Raw genomic sequence first — 23,816 nt, 5'->3', positions numbered from 1 at the left:
AGTGACCATAATAAAGACTAAATTAAACTACCTAACTTAATTTTTAACTTTGGATCTCATGGGGTTGTTGTTTTATCTGAAGACTGCTTAGATAAATATGTATTCCTATTTCTGCCTCTATTACTGGGACCTAACAAGCTTCTTATAATTCCTTCTCTTCTTATAATGAGTTGCTTTGCAATAATGGCTATCTTTAGCAGCTGTTTAAGGAACTGCGATTCTCTTGGGAAATAGCAACTCTATTCCTGCTGTCTTTTAATACTTGAGAGGCAAAAACCCCCACAAATCTTTGCTTTAGCAAAGAGAGTAGTATTTGTTCAAGTTGAACCTTATTTAAAATTATATTCTTATTGATTAACTAAATCTTGTAGTACTGTTAATCTTTGTGTCTTTTAGAAGAGGTAGGTTGAAAGGTAGCTTAGTAACATATTACACAATCTTTGTGTTAATTCAGGATCCTCTGGTATAACAAAAGTAACGTGGTTCTACTATACTGTACACTACTGAGATATTATACTTACTGTGATATATTTTTGTCCAGCTAAACTGGACTGTGAAACCAGATCCTCCTTTTCTTGGCAACCATAACAAATAGATTTTCTCCTAAGCCTTGATCTGCACAGCTCTTTTTTTCCTAAATTAAGAATCCATCATCACAATAACAAAACATATAGAAATTATTTAAGCCAAATCAATATATCTGGCCTTTCAATCAACTTCAGATTTATAGCACAAATTATTTTTCTGTTGTTAGAATTCAAGAGAATTCTCTTATCTTATTGCTTATCTTGTGCCATAAACGCCACATGAAACCATAAAGTGTGAAAGAAGATAAAACAGGATAACCATCTGAACGTCTAGGAAAATTAGAGGTCCTTAATGCTAGAATATGTAAAGTACCTAGGAAAATATTCATCTTGTGAGTATGTATGGGAAACAATGATTGGTCTTATCACTAAATATAACTTTTTGATAACTAAATGAACATATAGGCTATTTACCACATCCTGTTCAATCGGCAAGCCATTCCTAACACACTATGGACCAGTGGTGGGTTGCAGGCAGTCCGCTCTGGTACGGGCGTACCGGATCCTGCCCGGAGCACTGAGGACCGTTCCAGTACGGTACTCCGGAGGGCCCGCCCGTGCTACTTACCGTGTTTTAAAGCTGTCAGCATTTCCACACATGTGCATGGCGCATACAGCACCTGCGCAAAGCTCCACTGAGCAGCTGGAGCGTTGCGGAAGCTTACAGAAGCATCATTTGATGCTACAATGCATACGCACATGCATGTAGGTGACACTGGGGGCCATTCCAACCGTACCAACTGGAACGGAATCTGCAACCCACCACTGCTCACCACCGTCCAGGCCTTCCGCGCAGCCCTCAAGACCTGGCTCTCCCAACAGGCCTGGGGATAAGTCTTTAATTTGCCCCACCCGAGTGCTGAATGTTGAATGCATGTTGTGTTTTTACTACTTTATTTTGTTTACATATTGTTTATTTTGTATTGCACCCCCTCCCTAATGTTTGTAAGCCGCCCTGAGTCCCCTCAGGGAAAAGGGCGGCCTATAAATCTTAATAATAAAAAAAATACTGCTATGGAAATAACCTGGTTGTCCTTTGATTAGTCCTCAATTAAATTAAAACGTTTATATATTGTAAACATTTTCAGCAGTTTATCACTGCAGGATTAATGAGCATGAAATGTGAACTAAGAGGTAAAGACATGGCAAATAAACAGTATTTTCAATTTTAAAAAGTCAAGGACAAATAAATATACTGAAATGCACTTTATATCTAATGGGGAGTAACAGCAGAACAAAATATGACCTTTTTGCCCAATGTTGCATAGCAGCCTGCACTTTCTGCTATTTGTAGTTCATTAGCACTGGTTTGCAACTCAGGCTGTATGACTGACATATGTACAATAGTAGATAGTTTGATAGTTTCCTTTATTTTGAAAAAATTAAATAAATTAAATTAAAATTAATTAAATAGTTACAATAAATTAAAATAATTATGGAACTCTGGAAAACAAATATTTTAAAAGATCATCTTTAAAATATTGTAAAGAGCACAACAATTTACAATTTGTATGACAATAACATACCAGCATCATCAGCCATCAAAACAGTCTCTTTAACTTTAGTAGCATCATAAGACTTAAGAAGCTCTTTAATTTGGTCACAAGTAGCTTCATCCAGGGCATTTTGCCCATTGTTGTTTCTTTCGTTGGGGTTTGCACCATGGAGCAACAGCAACTGTACTGCCTGCAATATATTTCTTAACAATTTATTCTGTCAGCTAGTTGGCTGAAAAACTGCTAAGGTTATAAGTACATTACTACATTTACAGTACGTTATCTTATACCACTCTAGATTTTGGCTATGTTTTCATTACCACAAATCAGCAAGAATACATTAGCCTAATGCGTCTACTCCAGTGATGGGCAACCTTTTTGGCGTGGTGTGTCAAAAATCGGCAAAAAATTGAGCATAACTCACGTTGTGTGTCACTTCGACAAAAACATAATTTTGCGCAATTTATAGTTTAAACTACAAAAATGTATAATTGCAATATATAATTGTATTTAATAAACCAAAAACAAATTATTTAACATACCTGCTTAGTAACTTCTTTGTTCATCAGTCGATTTTGTATGTTGCCCTTGATATTATTGAACTTGTTTGGGGTGCCGTGAACCAGGGCTGTGGAGTCGGCTGCTTCCAGCTCCACGTCCTCATCAACATGTCGCTCCAGCCCGCCCCTGCTATGAATATTCCTAGTGACGCGAGGGCGAAGAATATGAATATTCATAGCGGGGGCGGGCCGGAGCGGCATGTTGATGAGGACGTGGAGCTGGAAGCCCTGCCGTGAACTGAGATAAGTGAGGGGGAGGGCGAATTAGGGGTTAACTAGCCTAACAAGCTAACACAATCTCCCCCTCACTTATATCAGTTATTGTGGGCAATTACAAGTCCATGGCACCCCAATAGTTGCTGCTAATGGCGCTCACAGTTCCCGTTGGCACTCCGCTGTTCCCTGCTGTGGTGCGGTCGTAACCAACAGTCCCAGGAGTAGACTCTCTGTGCCGGCCTGACTGGAGAGAGGCGCGCACTGTTCCCGCGCTCCTCTCCTGCGGGTCTCCCTCGCCGCGCTGATGACATGTGTGCACACGGCACGCACGCCTTACCAGCAGCCCCTGTGCTCAGAAAGGGGCGGCGGCGATACAGTAAGTGAGTGTGGGCGGGAGAGATCACACGTCCCGCCCCCCCGTTCCTCCAGCACAGATTCTTTCATCCTCGGCGGCCGTGCAGGAGCCGAGGATGAATCGCATGAAATCCTGTGCGTGTCACCCCAAATGGCTACGCGTGTCAGCACTGACACGCGTGTCATAGGTTCGCCATCACTGGTCTACTCAGTTCACATTTATTATTTAATATGTACTGGGAACATAAATAATTAGGTTAAGTAAACTACAATTAACCATTAATAAATGTGTTATAGAAATAGCGAAGTCAACATTCAATCTTTAGGTTCATACTTTGTGCAAGGTGATAGATTGCTCACTATCATGTATTAAATACCATATTTTTTAGACAAGGAAGCAAATTGCTAAGAGGCAGAGGCCGAAGGCTGGGGGCTGGCAGGTGGGCGGGGCTTCGGCAACATTCGCCACATAAGTAGCACAGACATTTCCACCCACTTTGTGGGGGGGAGTATGTCTTATACTTTGAAAAATATGGTAACCAAAAATTGGTTTGCACAACACACCATATCCTAAATTATGGTTCAAAACTACTGTGCTGGTTTCATACATTGTTTGATTTTTACTTTCATACAGTGAGAATCCAGGCAATATACTTATACATGAATATTGTGAACTAAAATTTTTGTTTAATTAAAACAAATCAAATTATGTGGCAACACTGAAGGAATTGAGGAGGAATATTAATGGTGACAGTTGAATTGAATGATAGAACTAATAGTGTAGTAATAAATGATCCAAACCTCAAAATTAAGTTGAATTCTGTCTCAAAATATCTTACTTTTTTGCTCTAAGAAGTCTTTCCCAGGCATTAGAAATCAAGACCTTGTGTACTTGGTTATGAATCATTTATACATACCATCTGCTACAATTTTCCACACACTACTTTTGTTAAGTCAAAGTCCTTCTTAAAATGGAATGAAACTAGGGTCTGAAACCAAATAGCAAATCCTGCATTAAGTCAAAGTCTTGTTAGCACCATATTACCTCAAAATGGTTGCCTGAAACGGCATCATGAATGGGCAAAACACCATCCAAGCTTTTACTGTTTACATCAGCACCGGATTTTAGTAATTCTGCAATAATCTCAGTAAATCCCCCGTTAGAAGCTTCATGAATTGGGGTCCAACCTAGTAAAAGCAAATTCAGGAATGACACTGACTTTATGCTTTCAATCACATCTTTTTCCACACATATATGTAACTATTACATAGATAATATTTTAAAAATTGTATCATATATTAGCCTAAACTCAAAGAACTGCATAACCTGTTCTGAGATTATAGAATTTGTAGCAGGATGAAAATTAGAAGGCAATGTGTAGTCTAGTCTTAAGAAAAAACAATATCATTCAAAATAATTGTGTGAATATTAAGGACTTTGTGAATACTGTATGCATAGTAGTCCAGTCTTCACTTACTGATCTCACTTGGGATCAGCAACTCCACCACCCAGCAACATGGTCATTAAGTGAGATATGATTGCAAGTTGTGATTTAAGTGCTGGGTTCTAATTGACTTTGCTTGTAGGAAGCTGGCTGCGAAGCTCCCAAATGGTGAACATGAAGATGCCTCAACAGCCGTAAACCAGTTCAAAAACCAGTCATAAAATCACTTTTTCAGGACATCTAAGAGAGGCATGACAATCTGAAGACATCCACAAAATCAAGCTCATGACCTTGGCAAAGACATTTAAAAAATAGCATCTCCTGGGAACCATTATCTTGCTTCAAAAGATAAGCAACTTTATGCTTTTAGAAACTGGACATTAGAGGATATTTTTTTTCCTTTTAAGTAGAAGGGGAAAAAATCCAAGCTAACTTTTGGTGTAAAACTTACATCAAACTTGCAAAATGACGTAAAATGTTATAACACTGGAAGGTTTTTTTTTGTTTTTTTGAAGACTGGAACCAAAAATTAGTAGTTGAGTGTTAGGAATGTCAGTAATTATGTTTATGCAGTAGTTGTACTTGTATATTAGCAGTGTCAGTAATGATGTCTATGATGGATTATGTGTAAAAGGTAACAATGAAAGAATGACAGATGTGAAGCAAATTTTATCTGACAAAACAGAGAAAATACCAAAAATGGATCTATAAGTTGTAGGCCTATAGAATGATTTGGAAAAGATGCTTTATTGGATATACAAAAAAACCTGACTATTTTTTAAGTTTATAAAATTATAAGTTTTAAAAATTAAAGGGGAATTGCAAATGTCAAACCAAGAGAATGGCCTGGAGAATGTTTTCTTGTTCTATCTACAGAAAAATGTTTGTTAAAGTCTTGAAGAAGTCTGCATGATGGAATAAAGAAGAATTGAAAAGAAATCATACTCTTCATAAATATTGGAATGAATTAAAGATTAACTGCTACAATAAAAGGAAGGAATATAGTTAGTCCTTGACTTACAATGGTTCATTTAGTGACCTTTCAGAGTCACAACAGCACTGAAAGTGACTTATGACCATTTTTCACACTTATGATGGTTACAATATCCCTGGTCATATGATTTATATTTGGATGCTTGACAACTGACTCACTTATGATGGTTGCAGTATCTTGGAGTCATGTGAGCCCCTTTTGTGACCTTCTGACAAGCAAAGTCAGTGGGGAAACAGCCGAGTTATTAATTTAAGAATTGCACTTAACAAATGTAGCAAGAAAATGGAACAAAACTCAGCATATATTTTGGGCTCTATTGTGCAGTTCTTAAGTTGAAGATTACCTGTATAAAATTAGTTTATTTGATCAAGATTAAAATAAGACATTTGTTTGCAAAGTTCTAGCAATGCTTTATAGACTTTTTGCTGACACTAGGATTGAAAAATTAATATTGTATGGATTTGCTTATAGATAAAGGATGAAGTATGGGTTGAATAGATATCTATAATCTTACAGGGGATGAAGAGTTCCTAAATTTGTCTATACTTGTAATGAAAGTTTCAAAATCAATGTTTATAAATTTATTTTCTTTATCTTATTCTTTTTTCTTGTTTTCCTTCTACTTTTTTTTGTTTCTCATTTGTCAGGCGCAAACAACCAGACCCATACATATAGAGTTCAAACTAGCTACTTTAGCGTTCTCTGCCGATAATAAAGGAATCTCCCCAGCCTGGTAGCTTTCTACTGGGAAAGACTAGATAAAGCTCTAAGGGATTCCAGAGAAGGTCAGAGCTAGCCCTCTTGTGTTTATGTACTGAGTCTAGGCTGATCCCTCGCTTGAGCCCCCCTTCCATTTCACCCACCTTGGAAGGATGGAAGGCTGAGTCAACCTTGAGTCGGTGAGATTAGAACCGCTGAACTGCAGATAACAGTCAGCTGAAGTGGCCTGCAGTACTGCACCCTAACCACTGCGCCACCTCGGCTCTTTCATCCTTCTGAGGTTGGTAAAATGAGGACCCCAAATTTTTTGGGCAATATTCTGACATTTGTAAATCTCTCAGAAAGTGCCATAAAGCATTACTGAACAATATATAAGTCCAAGTGCTATTGCTATTAGTTCTTACTATTATAATAAAAATATTTAATAAACACTACAGAACAAAAGTTACTTTTTCAGTGCCATTTGTGCCAGTGCCAGTAACTTTGAAACTCACTAAACACGGAGTAATTAATCAGACTCTCTTTTCATTCAAATATATTGCTCAAATAAATATAACAACAGAGCTCCACATTAACTAATTATACTGTTAGACATTGTTTAACTAAGTAGATAGCAGCAAAGAAAAGCAGCTGCAATTAAAAATAGGTTACGTCATTTCTGGGCTTTTTCTAGTAGAAAAAGTTTAAATTGGCAGTTAAAACCTGCATTATCTTTTTGATTTACACATGCTCCAGATGCTATCAAAGATTTCACTAAAGATAATTTTCCTTTTTTGCAAGCTAAATGCAAATGTGTTTCTCCTTTAGCATTTCTCTTGTTTATTGTAGTTGTTGTAGTACTTTGTAGACAACTAGTAATTGTTTTAGTCTTTTTCCTAGGTTGTGAAGAATCTGAAATAAAAGAAATAATAAATGGTTACCAGAAGCTATGCAAAGTATTTTCATAGATGTACTGCATGAGATGTCCCCAATCTTTTTGAACTGTATTCATGTTTAAAATTTCGAGAGCTTAGACAACTCTGAGAAATGGTGGTCATGGAGGAAACTTGTCATTCACAAAATGAATCTTTTAAACCTATCCACTAGAATACAAATCAATGAAGGCCTGCCATTTCCTTTGACCTCTAAGGATGCTGCTTTCCAGCAATTTGTCATAATATTTTTTTAAGTAAATTTTGCATGCTCTGAAAAAAGAAAAGCTGACTGAGGAATGTGTGACAATATTCTTCACATGCTGAAATAACTGTACATAGGAGATTAAGATCTCCTCTCTTAGAGTCCGTAACAGAAATAAATGGATTTTAGTTTCAAGAATTGAAGCATTTTCCAATTGAATATTAGAAGAAATGTCCTATCAATAAAACACTTCAGAGTAATGATGGGGTCCCCTTTATTGGATTTGTTCAACTGGAAACTACTCAGCCATCAATCTGGTATGTTTTAATTTACACACTTTACAAATTAAACAAATTAAAATGTGTGGAGAAAAGTCTTTCAGTTAACAAAATGGTGGGTAACATAATATGGAAGGTAAGGATGTATCATGGAGATGATTCTAAAATGATCACAGGCATAAAACTGAGAAGTGTTGTTCCATCGATTATCAAAGTGATAAACAATGAAGACTTTTATAAGTCAAAACTAGCACTTTCAATTGGGCTCAGAAATTAACTGGGAACCAGTCCAAGCAGGGCAGGAGTGATGTAATATGATTAAATCAACCATTAACAATTCCTGATGCATTATTTTGCATCAGCTTTAGTTTCCAAAATGTTTTTAGTGGCAATCTGATTTACAGCGCATTACAGTAATCCAGATGGTAAGTAATTGAACATAGATTATTGCAGTCAAGTATCCAAGAACAACAGCTGAAGCCCAGCCTAAGTTGGTAAAAGGTGCTCCACGTCACAGAAATCATCTGAATCTTTATTAAATTTAGTCCTCTGACAAAATACAATGTCCTCCAGAAAAGCTGACTCTATTTTTGTGAACTGAGTATCATTAATAAATAGAGGCTAAAGCTAGATAAATTAATCAAGTTAAATTAATAGTAGCCATGTTTTCTTTAGCTTAAATGTTGGTTTGTTCATCTCTCATGTATTTATTAACTGCTTACCTAGGATTTGTGGTATTTGTTGTTCTTCAATTTGAATGAAATGTGTACACCTTGAAGAAACATTCTTCACATTATTGTCAGAACCCAAATCGGCATATTGACAATTTCCATTATACTTGGTCTGAACAGTTTTTAATGCAACTGATTGGAAAGGTATATCTGATGTATAGTTTTCTTTTTCTTTTGCCACGTTGCAACGTATTTCCAGATTCTCTGTTTTCAATATTTATTAAATTAAAAAGTGAATTATTATGCTTTTCTCAAAATAAACAAACTATATAGTACTATATGGTATATTATAATGAACACAAATATTTCTAAAATATTTATAAATTCTGAGATTAAGCACTAGATAATACCTCTAAAAAGTTATTAAATTTTCTCCTGCCTTCCCTGAAAAGAAAAAAAATAATTTTGAAATATTCAGTGAACTGGTGAAATATAATAAAAACAAATTTTGGGATAATAATAACTTTATGGATTTAATTCTTATTTTATTGGAATCTTCCCTACAGTATTCCTCTTATCAATTCACAGAGAAAATGAGGGGGCGGGGGAGAGAGAGAATCATAGTAAATATGTAAAGACAGCCAGTTTTGTGTGGTGGTTTAGACATTAGGCTAGAAACCTGGAGACTGTGAGCTCATCTCTCTCTTGGGCACAAAGCCAACTGGATAATCTTGGGCCACTCAATCTTTTTGTTGCAGTAAAGAGGCAAGTGCAAAACTCTTCTGACATCTTTCCAAGAAAACTGTAGGAAATAGTCCAGGCAGGTGCTGGCTTTATTTCAGTAAGTGGAATGATTGGTTGTGTGGTTGTATCATGATTGGTAGATTGGTGCTGATTGGTGCTGGCTGTGTATCCATTGTTGTTTTGTGTTGTAATGGCCTGGGTGGTAGGTAAGGCTCGTTTGTTAACTAGGGCTGGTTTCCAGATGTCTGGTAGGCGATCGTCAAGTTTATTCATGTTGTGGGGGTGTTTCTCTATTTCGATAGCTTCCATAATTATTCTCTTGCTGAAGTGTTCTGTTTTGGAGATTAACCTGGTTCCTTCAAAATTAATTTCATGTCCTGTAACTTTAAGGTGCTGGAAAAGGGAGGAAGTTTTTTCTTTTTTTCGTATTGGCTATTTGTTGGCTATTGAAGGCTGTCTTGATATTTTGTTTGTGGAGAATTTTGCTGATTTTATCTGGGGTGCCATTGATATAAGGGAGGAGGGCAATGCCATTGTCCTGTTGTGTGTCTTGGTTTTTGGGGGGAGTCTCCCTTTGGATTAGGTTGGTAATTGTTTTTCTTTGGAATCCGTTGGAGATTAATATGTTTGTGAGAGTGTGTAATTCAGTTTTCAGGTGGTCTTTGTTGGCTAGGCATTTGGTTCTGGAGATGAGGGTCTACAGAGTTGATCTGTGCAGGGTGGTGATGGGATTGTGCATTTAAGTAGCGGTTGGTGTTTGTGTTTTTCCAGTAGATGGTGTGTCCTAGGGAGCCATTGGGTTTTTTGTAGATTAGAATATCCAGAAAGGGAAGTTGGTTGTTTGCTTCTATTTCCATGGTGAACTGTATTTTGGGGTGTAGGCTGTTGAGATGTGTGAGGAAGTTGTCCAGTTTTTCTTTCCCGTGTGTCAAATCATGAAAGTATCATCAACATATCTAAGCCAGAGTTTGGGTTTGTGTTCAGATTTATCTAAGGCATTAGTTTCCAAATGTTCCATGTATAAGTTTTCAATGATGGGCGAGAGGGGTGATCCCATGGGTGCTCCTTCTATCTGTTTGTATCTTTGTCCATTATGGATGAAGTATGTGTTGGTTAGGCAGTGGTTGGTCAGGTCCAGGATGTTTTTAGGGGGGTTGTGTTTGTTCTGGATAGCTGTCAAGGCTTCTTTTATAGGCACTTGGGTGAAAAGGGATATGACATCGAAACTCACGAGTAGGTCGCTGGGTGGTAGGTTTCGTTTCTTTATTGTTTCTATGAAGTGGAGTGAGTTTTGTACATTTGAGGTGATGGATTCTGCGTAGGATTGGAGTTGTTTGGCGAGGAATTTGGCAAGATTCTGTAGAGGTGAGCCTATGGAGCTGACATTTCAGCAAGGTCTCACTCTCACTTATATATATATATATATAAAGACTTGTGATTACTGATCTTGTGGAGGGGAAAATAAATGAGCTAGTTGTGAATTTCACTTAGCATGATGATAACCAATTCTACGTACATGACTATACAAGGCCATGTTTGAAAATCAAGCATAAGTAGAAGCAGTGTTCAGCATTCATCTCTAGTTAAATAAGGGACTGTGAATATGGAAGTTGCCATGTGTACAGTTTTTTTCCTCCCTAATTCATAAAAGCCCTCAAATAGAACAAATTTTAATTAAGAAATAACTCTACCTAACTATTCAGCTATTCAATGACAAGAATTGGGAAAAGGTAGAAACTGTATTTATTTCCTTTTATTTTGCATTCTTAACCTTTTGATTAGGCAACTAGTGGAATGTCCTTTTCTGAAGAAGCCTATTTCACTGTAATATAAGGTATCTATTTTAATTTATGTATTTACAGGTAGCTCTTGACTAACAACTTGTTGTTTAATGACCATTCAATTACAATAGCCCCCCTCCCCAAACTCCCTATGGACTACTTGAATTTCAAATATATCCATGCTGCTCTTAATTTTAAAAAATCCATAGATAATTTACAGCACACACACACACACCCAAAAAACCAGAAATGAACAAGTAACAAAACAGTAAATAAACAAAGCCATTTTGTATAGATTTGGAACACATATACTCTGCATATATGTGCGTTTATATGTAAGCAAATCAGTTACCTTGAAATTGTTCTTGTCTAGCATATGTAAAATCAGAAGAATATTATTCTTTATCTTACTATCATTTTTTGTTCTCTCAAAAACATTTTTTCATCCTCTTGGACGTATCATTGCATTCTCATGTATAACAAGAGTGTAAAGTCTTACCATGACTTTTCATTGGAGTTGTGAATGTCAGGGCTTTCAGAAATTTCACCTCTATTAATATCCTGAGAAAATGTACTAGTTAAAGATATTTCCATGCTAATTTGAGCTGTTTGTTCATGATAAATTCCAACAGCTTTTGGGGTATTTTTATCTGGGTTTTGGGCTGCATTTAAAATATATCGTTCTAAAAGAATTCTACAGTCTGAATCTCCCACACGTGCAATTCCTTGTACCACTAAAATGGTTGTGCTTTTTGACTGTAGTAAATTTTATTTTGAATAAAAACTTTTTTTTCAGTTGTAAACATTCTTTCAGAGCCTGCTCATTTATGTTTTTATGGCAGTATACAGTCATATCCGTACAAGCTAAAGAATGCATGTATTTTTCTGGTAATCTATTTTTTCATTAGTAGATTTTTTACTTCTCTATCTCTCCAAGCAAGACAACTTTTTAACACGTCTGAATGTTGTCATTTATAGTAGCAGCTTTAACGTGACCACAGGATGCTATGACAGTCATAAATACAGGCTGGCTAGCAAGTGCCTGGATTTTGATACTTAACAGCAGGGATACCATAACAGTTATTACACGTGAGAACCTGTTGTAAGTTTTTTTTTTCCAAAAATGTTTTTATTAAAGTTTAAAAATACAAACATAAAAATTAATACAAAGAAAAATATAAAAATAAAAAGTGCAGAGAGAAAAAGACAGGAGGAAAAAATATAAAGAAAAAAAATCTGCAAGGAGCCTCAGGAACTGTGTACTGGAGCAGCTGGTGAGCCATTCAGTTGGAGGATGGCTGAAAAAGCAGCTGTTTTGGAATTTAGTTTTCAAACTGGCAATAATTTGTGCCTTTAATTTCTTAATCATTTTATGGGATTATTATTTACTAGCTAAAAGTGCTTCTTTCTAGTCACAGTTGAATGGAGCCGTGAGTGCATGCACGATGCTTGCAGTAATAGGAACAACCCCACAGCACTCGCAGCTTCGATAGTGGCGTCCGTGGCAACAGTAGTGGCCATTCAGTGACAGTAGCACCAGCGGGGGATGAGCGCACATATACACGTGTGCACTGGCCAGTAACTCATGTGGACCGATGGCCCACAGGTTGGGGAACCTTGATGTAGAGAACTTAACTACATCTTTGGAATACAGATCTAACACCAATCTTTATGATGATGATGGTTTAAATACAATCCTCTCAGTGAAACAAGAGCTCCAAGCAAATCTACAATTCAAGACAAGTTTGGGACTTTTTCTTCATGGATACTAACAAGGTTGAGAATTCTTTGAGAAAAATAGATTTTTTAATTAGATAGGCATTTCAGAGATTTTATTCTATGAGGATGAGGATAAGGTGAAGGTAATGACTTAAATTTAATGAGCTAATTGGAGTTAGGACGGATTTTTACAAGTCTGATATACAGTATGTAATTTAAAGAAAGCTCTAATGTAGTCTTGTGCTTATAAACAGGTCTGAAAATGTTTATATATACACATACACACACAATTCTTGAGTCATTCTTACAGTTTGTAAAATATTGAATTATGTTCAATTGATTTTAGAAATATTTTAAAGAAAAGTCTTAAAATGGATGTTAAAAAAGGTTGTCCCCTTTAAGGTTAAAAAACCTGAGAGTGTAGTTAAATTTGTTAATATAAATGACGACAGTATATAAAGACTAATAAGTACTAACATAAATATATATTATTTCCCACAAAAAGAAAAGAAGTAGAGATATTTAAATTTATTGCTTTATTTAAAACAAAAGAACATACCTAATTTTGTTTCTATTTGGAAATCACTTTAGAACGACTGTTGACTTACCTGAACGGTCCTTCTATGTGTGCTGCGAGGGGAATCCAAGCATGGGTTAACTTTGTCCATTAGCCTAGAGACTGAGTTACGTAATTGTTGACCACGCCTCCTCTGACTGGGATAGTTCAGTTTTGTACGAAGGCTCAGCCGATCCAAGAGAAGCAAGAGAATCAGCAGACAAGAAGGTAAGTACGTAAGTGAACACAATGTGTGTGTGTGAGATTGAGACAGTGCCAGTGCCCGGACCAGCCAAAGCCAAGAGTGGGTTTGGATTCCCCTCACAGCGCACATAGAAGGACCGTTCAGGTAAGTCAATGGTCATTCTCCTGTGCGCTGCTTGGGGAATCCAAGCATGGGACATGCCAAAACAATGAGTTTCAAGGGCGGAACGTAGGCTGGTCAGGGGCCGTGGATGATGATACAACCCTCTGTAAGACACGTCGCCCAAAGGAAGCCTCCGCTGAGGCATACATGTCCACTTTGTAATGATGGATGAAGGGCGACAGTGATGACCAGGTCACCGCCCTACATATGTCCTCTACCCAGGCTTGTGTCGCCCATGCTGCTGTGGTGGCCGCACTCCTGTGGAATGGGGAGTGATGCACCTTAGTGTCAGTCAAAATTGGGATTCGTATGCAAGTGCAATACACGCTTTCAACCAGCGCCCAAAGGTGTTTGAGGACACCTTCTGTCCCATGGATGCTGGCTGGAAAGACACAAAAAGCGCCTCTGCTCTCCTGAATGGCGCCGTGCGTTTCACATAGCAACAGAGCACCCTGTGCCACTTCCATTCCTGAGGGTGTGATGGATGAGGGCAAAAGTCTGGAAGAATAAGTTCTTGCGTCCTGTGAAACAAGGAGTTAACTTTTGGCAGGAATGCCGGGTCCAATAGTAAGATGACTCTGTTTTGATGGAATATGCAGAGATCCTCCCGTACCGAAAGTGCCGCCAGTTCTGAGACTCTTCTAGCGGATGTAATCACCACTAAAAAGACGATTTTGAGGGTCAACAATCTAAGACTGATGGTACGAATGGGCTCGAAAGGCTCAGCTGTGAGAGCTCTAAATACTAGGGACAAATCCCATGTAGGGTAACGGTGGACTACCGGTGGGTTGAGGTTAGCTATGCCAGGAAGGACCGGACCCTCGGATGGTGAGTGAGGAAACAGCCTTGGGCGCCTCCAACCACAGTCGACAATGCTGCAATCTGCCTACGTAGAGTGCTGGACATTAGCACTTTGTCCAAACCCAATTGTAAAAAGTCTAAAACTCGTGGAATGGAAGGCATAAGCGGGTCCACGGATACTGTCCGGCACCACCTGCAGAAGGCCTGCCAGGTAGCCTCATAAATCCACGTGGTGGATGGATGGCGAGCAGCTTCGATTGTGGCGATGATCTTGTCAGAGAAGTGCTGATGGATCAGGATCGCCCGCTCATATAGCTAATTGTAGTAGCTGGCGGTTCGGAGAGAGAGTTATCCGGTCATCTGGGATTTTTCATGGTCGGGAAATTGAAAGATGGACCAGGTCGGTGTACCAAGGGCATCTGGGCCACATTGGCGCGACCAGGAGAACTTCCGCCTGCTCCAACAGAATCTTCTGGATGACCAGCGGTACGAGTGGGAGAGGTGGAAAGGCGTATAGGAGACCTTCCGGCTAGGGGCTGCGAAGACAGTCGGTGCCTTCCGCTTCCGGAACGTAATACCTGGTGAAGAATCTCGACAGGTGTGCATTGTGCGGTTGAGCAAAATGATCCACCTGGGGCCAGCCGAAGCGGTGAGACAGTTCCTGGAATAGAGTCGGATGGAGCTGCCACTCCGTCTGGTCTACTGCGGTTCTGCTCAACCAATCTACTTGTACATTGGCTGTCCCCGAAATGTGCTCCACCCGAAGTGATAACAGGTGAGTCTCCACCCAATGGTGAAGACATTCCACTTCCAGCATCAAGGCCCGGGACCTGGTGCCTCCCTGGCGGTTGACATGTGCCTTGGAAGCAACATTGTCCGTGACAACAACATGTAGTTGGCTGTCACCAGGTCCCAAAAGTCGCTAAGAGCTAGGCGGATCGCTCAAAGCTCTAGCCAGTTGATGCTGTTCCGCAATTTCTGGGCAATCCAGCAACCCTGCGTCACTCGACCCAAGGCATGGGCTCCCCATCCGAATAGACTCAGGTCTGTTGTTACTACAATGCGGTCTGGCTCCCTAAAGAGGCACCCTTCGAGGATTTTGGAAGAAGTCCACCAGCGGAGCGAACGCAACACCTTAGGAGGCAACTGGACCCTGGTTTGTGAGTCACTGGTGTCAGCCCTCTGAAATGGGAGCAAAAACCACTAGAGAGGACGTGCATGAAACCTTGACCACGGAACAATGTCTATACATGAGATCATCTTCCCCAGCAGTTGGGAGAGGACCGCGAGGGGAACAGATTACTGCGTTTGCACCTGACTCACCAGGCTCTGAAGGGTTCGGTGTCTTTCCTGAAAAAGCAACACCACACACCATTCAGAGTCGATGACGGTCCTGAGATAGAGAAGGGACATGGTCGGATGCAAGTGGCTTTTTGGAAGGTTCAAGATGAAGCCGTGGAGTTGCAATGCTTCGATCGTGGTCTGCAAATCCTGCCTTGCCATATCTGGGGAAGACGATAGTATCAAGATACTGTCTAAAGAACAGTTGACCCTTACAAGAATTGACCGGAGGGATGCCGCTATCACCAACAACTTCATGAAGGTCCGCAGGGCTGATGAAAGGCCAAATGGCAGGGCGCGGTATTGGAAATGGCACCCCGCAAACTGGAATCGCAAGAACCTTCAATGTGACGGCTTTATCGGCACGTGGAGGTATGCTGCCTTGATATCCACAGAGATCAGTAGGTTGCTCTGCCAGATGTAGACTAGAATGCTCTTGAGCAACTGCATTTTGAACCTCTGGTATTTCAGGTAGAGATTGAGCTGTTTCACGTCTAGGATGGATCGCCATCCTCCCGAGCTTTTGGGGACCAAGAAGGGGATAGAGTAGAACCCTAGCCTTTCCTGTCCCTGAGGTACCCTTTCTATAGCATTTATGGAAATTAGATGGTCGATTTCAGAGTCTACCAGGTGTCTTTTTACCTGGCACCTTGGTACCTGATGAAACACCTCAGGGGGATAGCGAGAAATTCCAGAGTGAGGCCCAGCCTCACAGTCTGAAGTGCCCATGCTTCCGAGGTGGTTTCTGCCCATTGGGAGGCGAAAGATGTGAGACGTCCACCAATAGGCCCCACCTCGTGTGAGTCACCAGTACCTGCGAAAGGACCGGTTGCTGTTCCCACGAAATGGCCGCTGGGCCTGCTGCTGTTGGCCCTGTTGGTGACCCCTGTCCCTGGTACCGGAGTGGTCCTGATTCCTGTCCTGTGGTTGGGTGAACGGCCTGGAATAGGGAGGAATGTATGGGGCAGTATTGTACCAGGAGTCCCTGGCCCGAAAGGGCTGCCTTCTATGATATGGTTGTTCTCTGCTATCCCTGTGCCTTGTGATTGAAGGAAGCACGTTGCATTTTTCCCTATTTTCAATTAAAATAGCATCCAACATGACCCCAAACAGAGGGCCGCGCTTGAAAGAGGTAGAAGCAAGATGCCATTTGGAGCGTAAATCAGCTTGCCAATGGCGAAGCAGAGGAGCCGGCGGGATGCCACATTGGACGCTACTGCACGGGATGCAAACTTGGCCACGTTGAGTGTAGCATCCGAAGAAAACTCCAGTGCTGCCATCAGCTTATTTACATCTTGGTGTAGGCGGAGGTCCTTGAGGGACTGCAGCTGTTGTAACCAAACCAACGAAGTTCTATTAAGGAAAGAAGCTGCTGTGGCCGTACATAACGCCCAGGCAGCCGCCTGGTGCGTTTTGCGGATGACCAGTTCGGCCTTGCAATCCTCAGCTTTGAGACCTTCCGAAATCTCAGAAGGAATCAAGGCCGGGGAGGCCAAAGCCGCCACAGGGGGATCCACGGTAGGGAACTGAAGGAGTTCATCCAAGCGTAGAGCTTCCTGTCACCATTACTAGGGGGGGAACAGCCATCAGTTGGGACCACTGTTTCTGAACAATGTCAGGAAACAGCTTCGGGTCAGGTATGACTTCCTGCTCCTGTACCTGTTCTGCGAAAAATCAGTCAGTGGAATCAAGGCCCACAGCCATACTGGCTTGAGTGGTGGCGCTACCCATTTTGGTAGTTGCCTTAGCTTTATACAAAAGCGATTTAAATAAAGCAGGCCGGAATAGGCCAGAGAAGGCCATATCTTGCACCGGACCATCGTCATCTGACAACTCCAGGGCAGCGACGTTCTTCTCCTCACCTAGGATAGAGTCTTCGTTGTAAGCTGAAAGTGGTGGTGATGGAGGATCAGCCTGAGAAACAGATAGATTTCTGGCAATGTTGACAGGAACAGGGTACTGGGCCCTGCGCTGCAACTCTGCATCCACCACCTGGGAAATGGCTGCAGAAATCATGCTATGAAGTTCTGGAGGCAAGTTAAATTCGGGCCCATCCCTGGCCCTGAGGCCTGCAGCCGTGGGTGTGAACATGGCCGCGGGCTCTGATCGCAGGGATGCCTGACTCATGGCCAGGCCAACCACAGACAAATCTGGGCTAGATCGGGGCCCCAAATCCCCCTCATCTACACCCCTCCCCAGGGGTGTGGGAAGATCGGGAGACTAGCCCTGGATTCCCGCTGGAGGAAGCAAGGAAACAGGGGAATGGCATTCGGCCACTAAAGTAGGAGGGGATCTAGTGGTGGGCCCAAAGTCGTGGGCATTGACTTGGCTTTCTCTTTGCGCTTGGCAGCTCTATCTGAGGCTGCAGATGGTGCACATGTTTTATGTTTAGAGCCCTTGTGGTGGACCTACCCACCCTGGTGCTGGGCCCAGCGGCCTCAGAATGCAGCGAGAAAAAGCTGGAAATTCCATCACTGCCTCCAGAAATAGAATGATCGGCCATAGCAATGTACGGGGGAGCAGGAGAGAGTTGAAAGGCTCAAGCTCACTTCTGAAACCAGGGTAAACCTCTGATAAATTGGCAAGCTGACTCGTTACGCTGTTAAATAATGGTGGCGGACCAACCTCTGCAGCACAATGACTCTCTCCGTACTCAAACGTGAAAGGCAAACTCCACTCCTTCCTGTTGCTCTTTTGGCGCGAAGGTACTAACAGCCAAATGGCTGGAGCCAGCAACTACGTTGGCGCAAGATTCAAAAGTGCACCAAAAAATGGTCGCCATCTTCCATTGTGCGGGGGAGGGGGGGGGCGAAACGCCAGCTGCCGAAATGGCACGGCTGACTCACCTGGAACCATGCGGCAAGGCTCCCAAAACGCTAGGAAACGGACAAGGTCGCACTGCCTTTCTCAGCGGCAGGCAAAGAGAACGGGAAGTGGTACAAGCAGGTTGTTTATCCCCTCGCCGACACGAGAGTGGTGAAACAACTCTCACCACGGCCACTTATCAAGAAAAAGAGCGGCGAACCGACCCTCTACTGACTAGACCCATTCAGGTGCCTGGCGAGTAAGCCTCCTGGAGAATGTTCCTGCGGTTGCTAGAGTCGCAAGGAACCATGAGTTCTATAATTTTAAAGGAAACGAACACCAACGATCCGTAATCAAATGCGTACCAAGGAGAGGAAAAAATCCAAGTCAAATGAGCTAATTTTGTCTATTATCCTGGAGGAGAAAATTTTTGCGTCTCTTTAAGGCTGGACTGAGTTAAAAAAACCTGAACTATCCCAGTCAGAGGAGGCATGGTCAACAATTATGTAACTCAGTCTCTAGGCTAATGGACAAAGTTAACCTATGCTTGAATTCCTCAAGCAGCGCACAGGACAACACATTCATACTTATTTATTTTTCAAACCTCTCTTTTGCAATTGTGTATTACAAGAGTTAATGTCATACTAGCTCTTTCCTACCTGATACTGATCTTTTACCAGAATGAGCTATATAACTTTCCACAAGTTTCCTCATTTGCTTGTCAGTAGCTTCTTCTAAGGCATTCTTTCCTCTTTCATTCTTGAACAGTGGGTCAGCTCCATACCAAAGCAATAATTCTGCCACCTAGAGGTAAATACAAATGTATAATGTTTTCAATACTTTTTCTTTCCATTTTTCATGATACAGATTGTCACCCTAAAGACTCAATTTAAAACTTTATGAAAACTGAGCCAAGAAGAGCAAAAGCTTTTTTGTGCATTCTAATTTTCTACTTGTAAAGTAAACAAGAATGATTCTGCATAAACTATTACATTGCATATTGACTAGCTAATCTGGAATAAGAGCACTGAGCTCAGCTAATATTGCATTGTTTAATTCATTGTTTGAAAATTTTCTATAGTATAATACATACCATTACTAGCCTCTGAATTCAGTATTATTACTAAGACAGTGATGACAAACCTTTCGGGCTTGGCATGTCAAAAATTTAGAAAATGCCTAACTTGATTCTCCTGGTGTGTCACACAAGCTCCCTCTGAACAAGAGAAACAAATTCTTTTTGAGGGAGATGGGTGGTTGAAAAATGTGAAAAATAAATAAAAATTCTGTCTCCTGCCTATCTAGACCACCCTGAATAGAGGGACTCAGCACAGTACTGAGGGTGGGCCTGAAGTCTAGGCAGCCTTAGCACCACTGCTGCCTCCCACCATTCCCCAAGGCAAGTAAAGTTTGATTGTCCCTGCGGCCCAGCGCTCCTTAGGAACTGCCATGTGCCATTTTCCTTTTTGTTATCAGATATCTGTGGCCTACCAAGGTTGTTACCGATCACATGAGGCCTTCATTCTTGAAGCAGCTTTGGAGAATGCTTTTATATGGCTCTACAGCCTCCAAAAACTTTATAGAAGCACACTATTTTTACACAATTTTTTGAGCATGTCCCTTTCACCCAACTTCTAGGAAGTCCGGAGGCTGTGTGAAAGCATGCTCACTCTCACACCTTCTCTTGAACCTCCAAAAACTGCACAAGAATTGGGTGTGCTTTTACAAATAGCTATCATCTGGGGTTAGTGAACCAGTGGTGGGATTCAATTTTTTTACTACCAGTTCAGTGGCGTGGCTTGGTAGGAGTAGCATGGCTTGGTGGCGTGGCAGGGGAAAGATACTTTAAAATCTTCATTCCTTCCCCACTCCAGGGGAAGTTACTGCAAAATCCCCATTTCCTCCTGATCAGCTGGGACTCGAGAGGCAGAGAATAGATGGGAGTGAGGCCAGTCAGAGGTGGTATTTACTGGTTCTCCGAACTACTCAAAATTTCAGCTACTGGTTCTCCAGAACTGGCCAGAAGCTGCTGACTACCACCTCTGTAATGAACATTGGCAATTACCCCAAATGTCCTGGTATGTCATCTTAACTGATAGCTTCACCATCACTATCCTAAAACTGAGTATGTACTGTCTCCTAATTAGCATTTTAAAGTAAATGGTTAACTATGTGATGGCCATATAAATTGGTAAACAATGATTATACACTAACTTACAGAACTATTGACAAATAAAGGTCTAAAATTGTTATAAAAGAAACCATAAATTTGAAATATTCATGAATAAATTAGATAAGCCCGAGCCTCTATTATTTTTATATTTAAAACTCAATATAGGTATAAATCAGTTCTCATTTGTGTGAAAAATAGTGTCAGCATGGTAAGTTTTATTAATGAAAAACTGAGTTATATTCAGTTAACACCTTTTCCAATCCTCCAGTTCTATGAACAAAAGATGACAGAAGAGCTGCAGGTGAGAACCCGGAATAATATTCAAGATAGGAAAAAATATCCTACCAAGAAACCCATGAAAAAAAAGTTATCCTAATTTTGAATTTGCAGACAGAACAGGATAAATTAGCAAATACAATTTGTTTTATTTTATAGCTTTATGATGTAGTAAACATCCATGATATCTTAACCATTGACATTATATAAAAAAGAGCTGTCCAAAAGAAAAGTAAGAAATCTATCCAAGTCTGCCTAGAAGATAACTCATTAAATGAAGTAGGTAGGTTTAGGATTAAATCCTAAAATATATTCAGGGGCAAATGAAAAATACTTGCTTTTATAAAAGAGAAGTGACTGCCTTTTGACTGCTTTGCAATACTTTTGCAAAACATTTAAAACCAAAGGTTGAGTTGTATCACCAATACTATATGTAAAAAGTCAAGTACAAGTATGTAGGGACCAGGCAAGATTAGAACAATAATTTTAGGAATTAACTAGTGACTAGTAGTCACTAGCAGTGACTAGGGAGAAGAATTATTTTTAGAACAAAATCACTTTATAAATCAAAAGTCAGATGATTAATGAGAAAATTGTTCAGAATGTTCATTTAGGGAATATGTATCTACATACATATTTTAATTAATTGTTAAGTAACTGGAAGTAGATTAAAATAAAATTTACTACTAAGTATTTGGAGAGGAAAAAAAGCCTTGTTCAGGAATATAGCTTTAGAAATGTTACAGTGCCCCCTGCTGAATAGTCATTCTAATAAAGGAAAGTAGTATTGTTCACAATTGCATTGCAATAGAACTTGTAACAAGTCTTGGAGCAGATGTACTCATCTTCCTGCATCAACATGGAGCTTCAGGGTGGTTGAATTATTTCCGTATTATTCCCATAAATGGTGTAAAGAATAATTCAAAACTGAAGAGAATGAAGCTTCTTTACAGTATTAGGCAGTCATAACTAATCTGGCTAGTATGGCTTAACAACATATTTTAGAGACCCAACTAGTTGATAGTTCAAGACATGATCTCTTCTTCAGTTAGGAGGATACTGCAATCACAGACAGAAGATACATGGCATTCCCTTTCTTCACTTTACAATATAACTTCTAATCTCAATGAAAAAAGATTAACAAGACATCTATTACTTGGACCAAAATGCAGTCCATTTCCCAAATATAATGCAGCAATCACAGAGACATCACTGTGTGCTGCATTCTAACTTAATGCAAAAGAGAAGCCCAGAAAATGCTATATTTTTAAGTTCCTGCAACTTAGAAGCTGAATCCTATGCCAGAGAGAAATATATGTTTACTGGGAATTATATAAGCTCAACTTATCTAAATTTGGGGTGTTAGTTCTTAATTACTGTGAGTATAAGTAAGGAAACATGCAGCGTGATGAAGCATCATGCAAAACATTTTATAGAATACTTTCAGGAATAGAAATTATAGTGACCTTGTAGTGACCTTCTTTAACAGCATCATGTAATGGTGTTACTTGCTCATATCCTTTACAATTAACATCAGCTCCTGCTTTTAAAAGTTCATTTGATATTTCAAAGCAACCAGCCAAACTGGCCTCATGTAATGGGGTCCAACCTATAGAAGTGAAAAATATATTATTTTTTCCAAATAGACCAAACTCATTATTACATAATTATTTTATACTGACTTAATTTCCATTCCAGTACAATTTAGACACTTAAATATTCCTATCAAATTCAAAAAAAAGTCTGTTTAATATTATACTCATTTAAGTATTCTTATGAAGACCAAGTTTTACTTAGCCACTCAACTTGTTCATTCATTTTGAAACAAAGCAAAATACTCCCATTTATTCTAAAATATGTCAGAATGTATAATTATAGGGAGAACAATCTGCTTGTTGGCCTGTTTGCCTACCTCTATTTTGTTTTCATTTATAGTAAATTTTAAAGTCTTGCAGGAAAGTTTACATCTAGAAACTATTTTTCCAGTTTGAAGCTAAACACCAAAGTTTCACTGAACAAAATGAAATCTGGTGTTTATGAACCTTCAATTAAATAAGATTGATTCTGAAATTTTTATAAAACTGAATTATTGGGTACTGTACTTACCTGCATTATCCTGGGCATTAACATTTGCACCAGCTTTTATCATTGCACATACACCATCTAGGTCATCTTCTGTAGCAGCTCTATGCAACAATGTCTGACCAAAACCATCTCTTCTGTTGATTACAGACAGTGAAATGTGGAATGAACTTGAGGAATCATTGGAGTAACAATTAAAAATGGTCTGCTTTCCTGTGAAATAAAATAAAAATGGAACAAATGAAAAATTTTAAATGGTATTAAGTGGCATGAATCATAACCACATGCGTTTTTCTTTTAGTAACACTTCTCCTGCTTCTAATTTGTTATGCAAATTGTAAAAAAAAATGTAATTCACATTTTACATTTGCATACATAGTTAAGCAGCACAACTCATGTCTCTTAGTAGAGATTGTTGTAGTTCCATACAAAACTTTTATTATGCAATCATCTTGCCTTCTTAATACATTTTAAAGGAGAAACAAACAAAATAGTTTTCTATTTGGACACCTGCCATATTTTTCATTGTTTTATATTTTGTTTCCAAAACATCTTATGGTAGAACTCTGTTGGATAATATCAAGAGTTACTGACTTTACATCTATAAGGAATTAAAACTATTTGCTTGATTACTTGCCATAGAGTAGGTATTAATATATAAGGTTATATATATATATGTACTGTGTTTCCCTGAAAATATGACATGTCCTTAATATATATATATATATATATAT

General features: G+C 39.6%; 1 protein-coding gene across 1 annotated transcript in view; it reads right to left on the bottom strand.

Moving 5' to 3' along the window:
* The window catches only part of ANKRD31 (ankyrin repeat domain 31), a 71,377-nt gene that overhangs the window by 17,863 nt on the left and 29,698 nt on the right, over nucleotides 1–23,816 (bottom strand). The window contains exons 10-17 of the mRNA XM_087715798.1: nucleotides 23,107–23,295; nucleotides 22,467–22,609; nucleotides 19,211–19,355; nucleotides 8,489–8,701; nucleotides 7,075–7,263; nucleotides 4,259–4,401; nucleotides 2,114–2,273; nucleotides 522–634 (exon numbers count right to left, since the gene is read on the bottom strand). Coding sequence (XP_087571924.1) covers nucleotides 522–634; nucleotides 2,114–2,273; nucleotides 4,259–4,401; nucleotides 7,075–7,263; nucleotides 8,489–8,701; nucleotides 19,211–19,355; nucleotides 22,467–22,609; nucleotides 23,107–23,295 — 1,295 coding nt within the window. The remainder of the gene's footprint in view (nucleotides 1–521; nucleotides 635–2,113; nucleotides 2,274–4,258; nucleotides 4,402–7,074; nucleotides 7,264–8,488; nucleotides 8,702–19,210; nucleotides 19,356–22,466; nucleotides 22,610–23,106; nucleotides 23,296–23,816) is intronic.

Source organism: Thamnophis sirtalis, unplaced genomic scaffold (genome assembly GCF_051295495.1).
Source record: "Thamnophis sirtalis isolate CommonGarterSnake01/CBP01778 unplaced genomic scaffold, rThaSir2_p1.2 scaffold_5, whole genome shotgun sequence".
In the NCBI taxonomy this organism is placed as follows: domain Eukaryota; kingdom Metazoa; phylum Chordata; class Lepidosauria; order Squamata; family Natricidae; genus Thamnophis; species Thamnophis sirtalis.
Note: the sequence above shows the minus strand (reverse complement) of the source record. Positions and strands in the feature narration are given on the sequence as shown.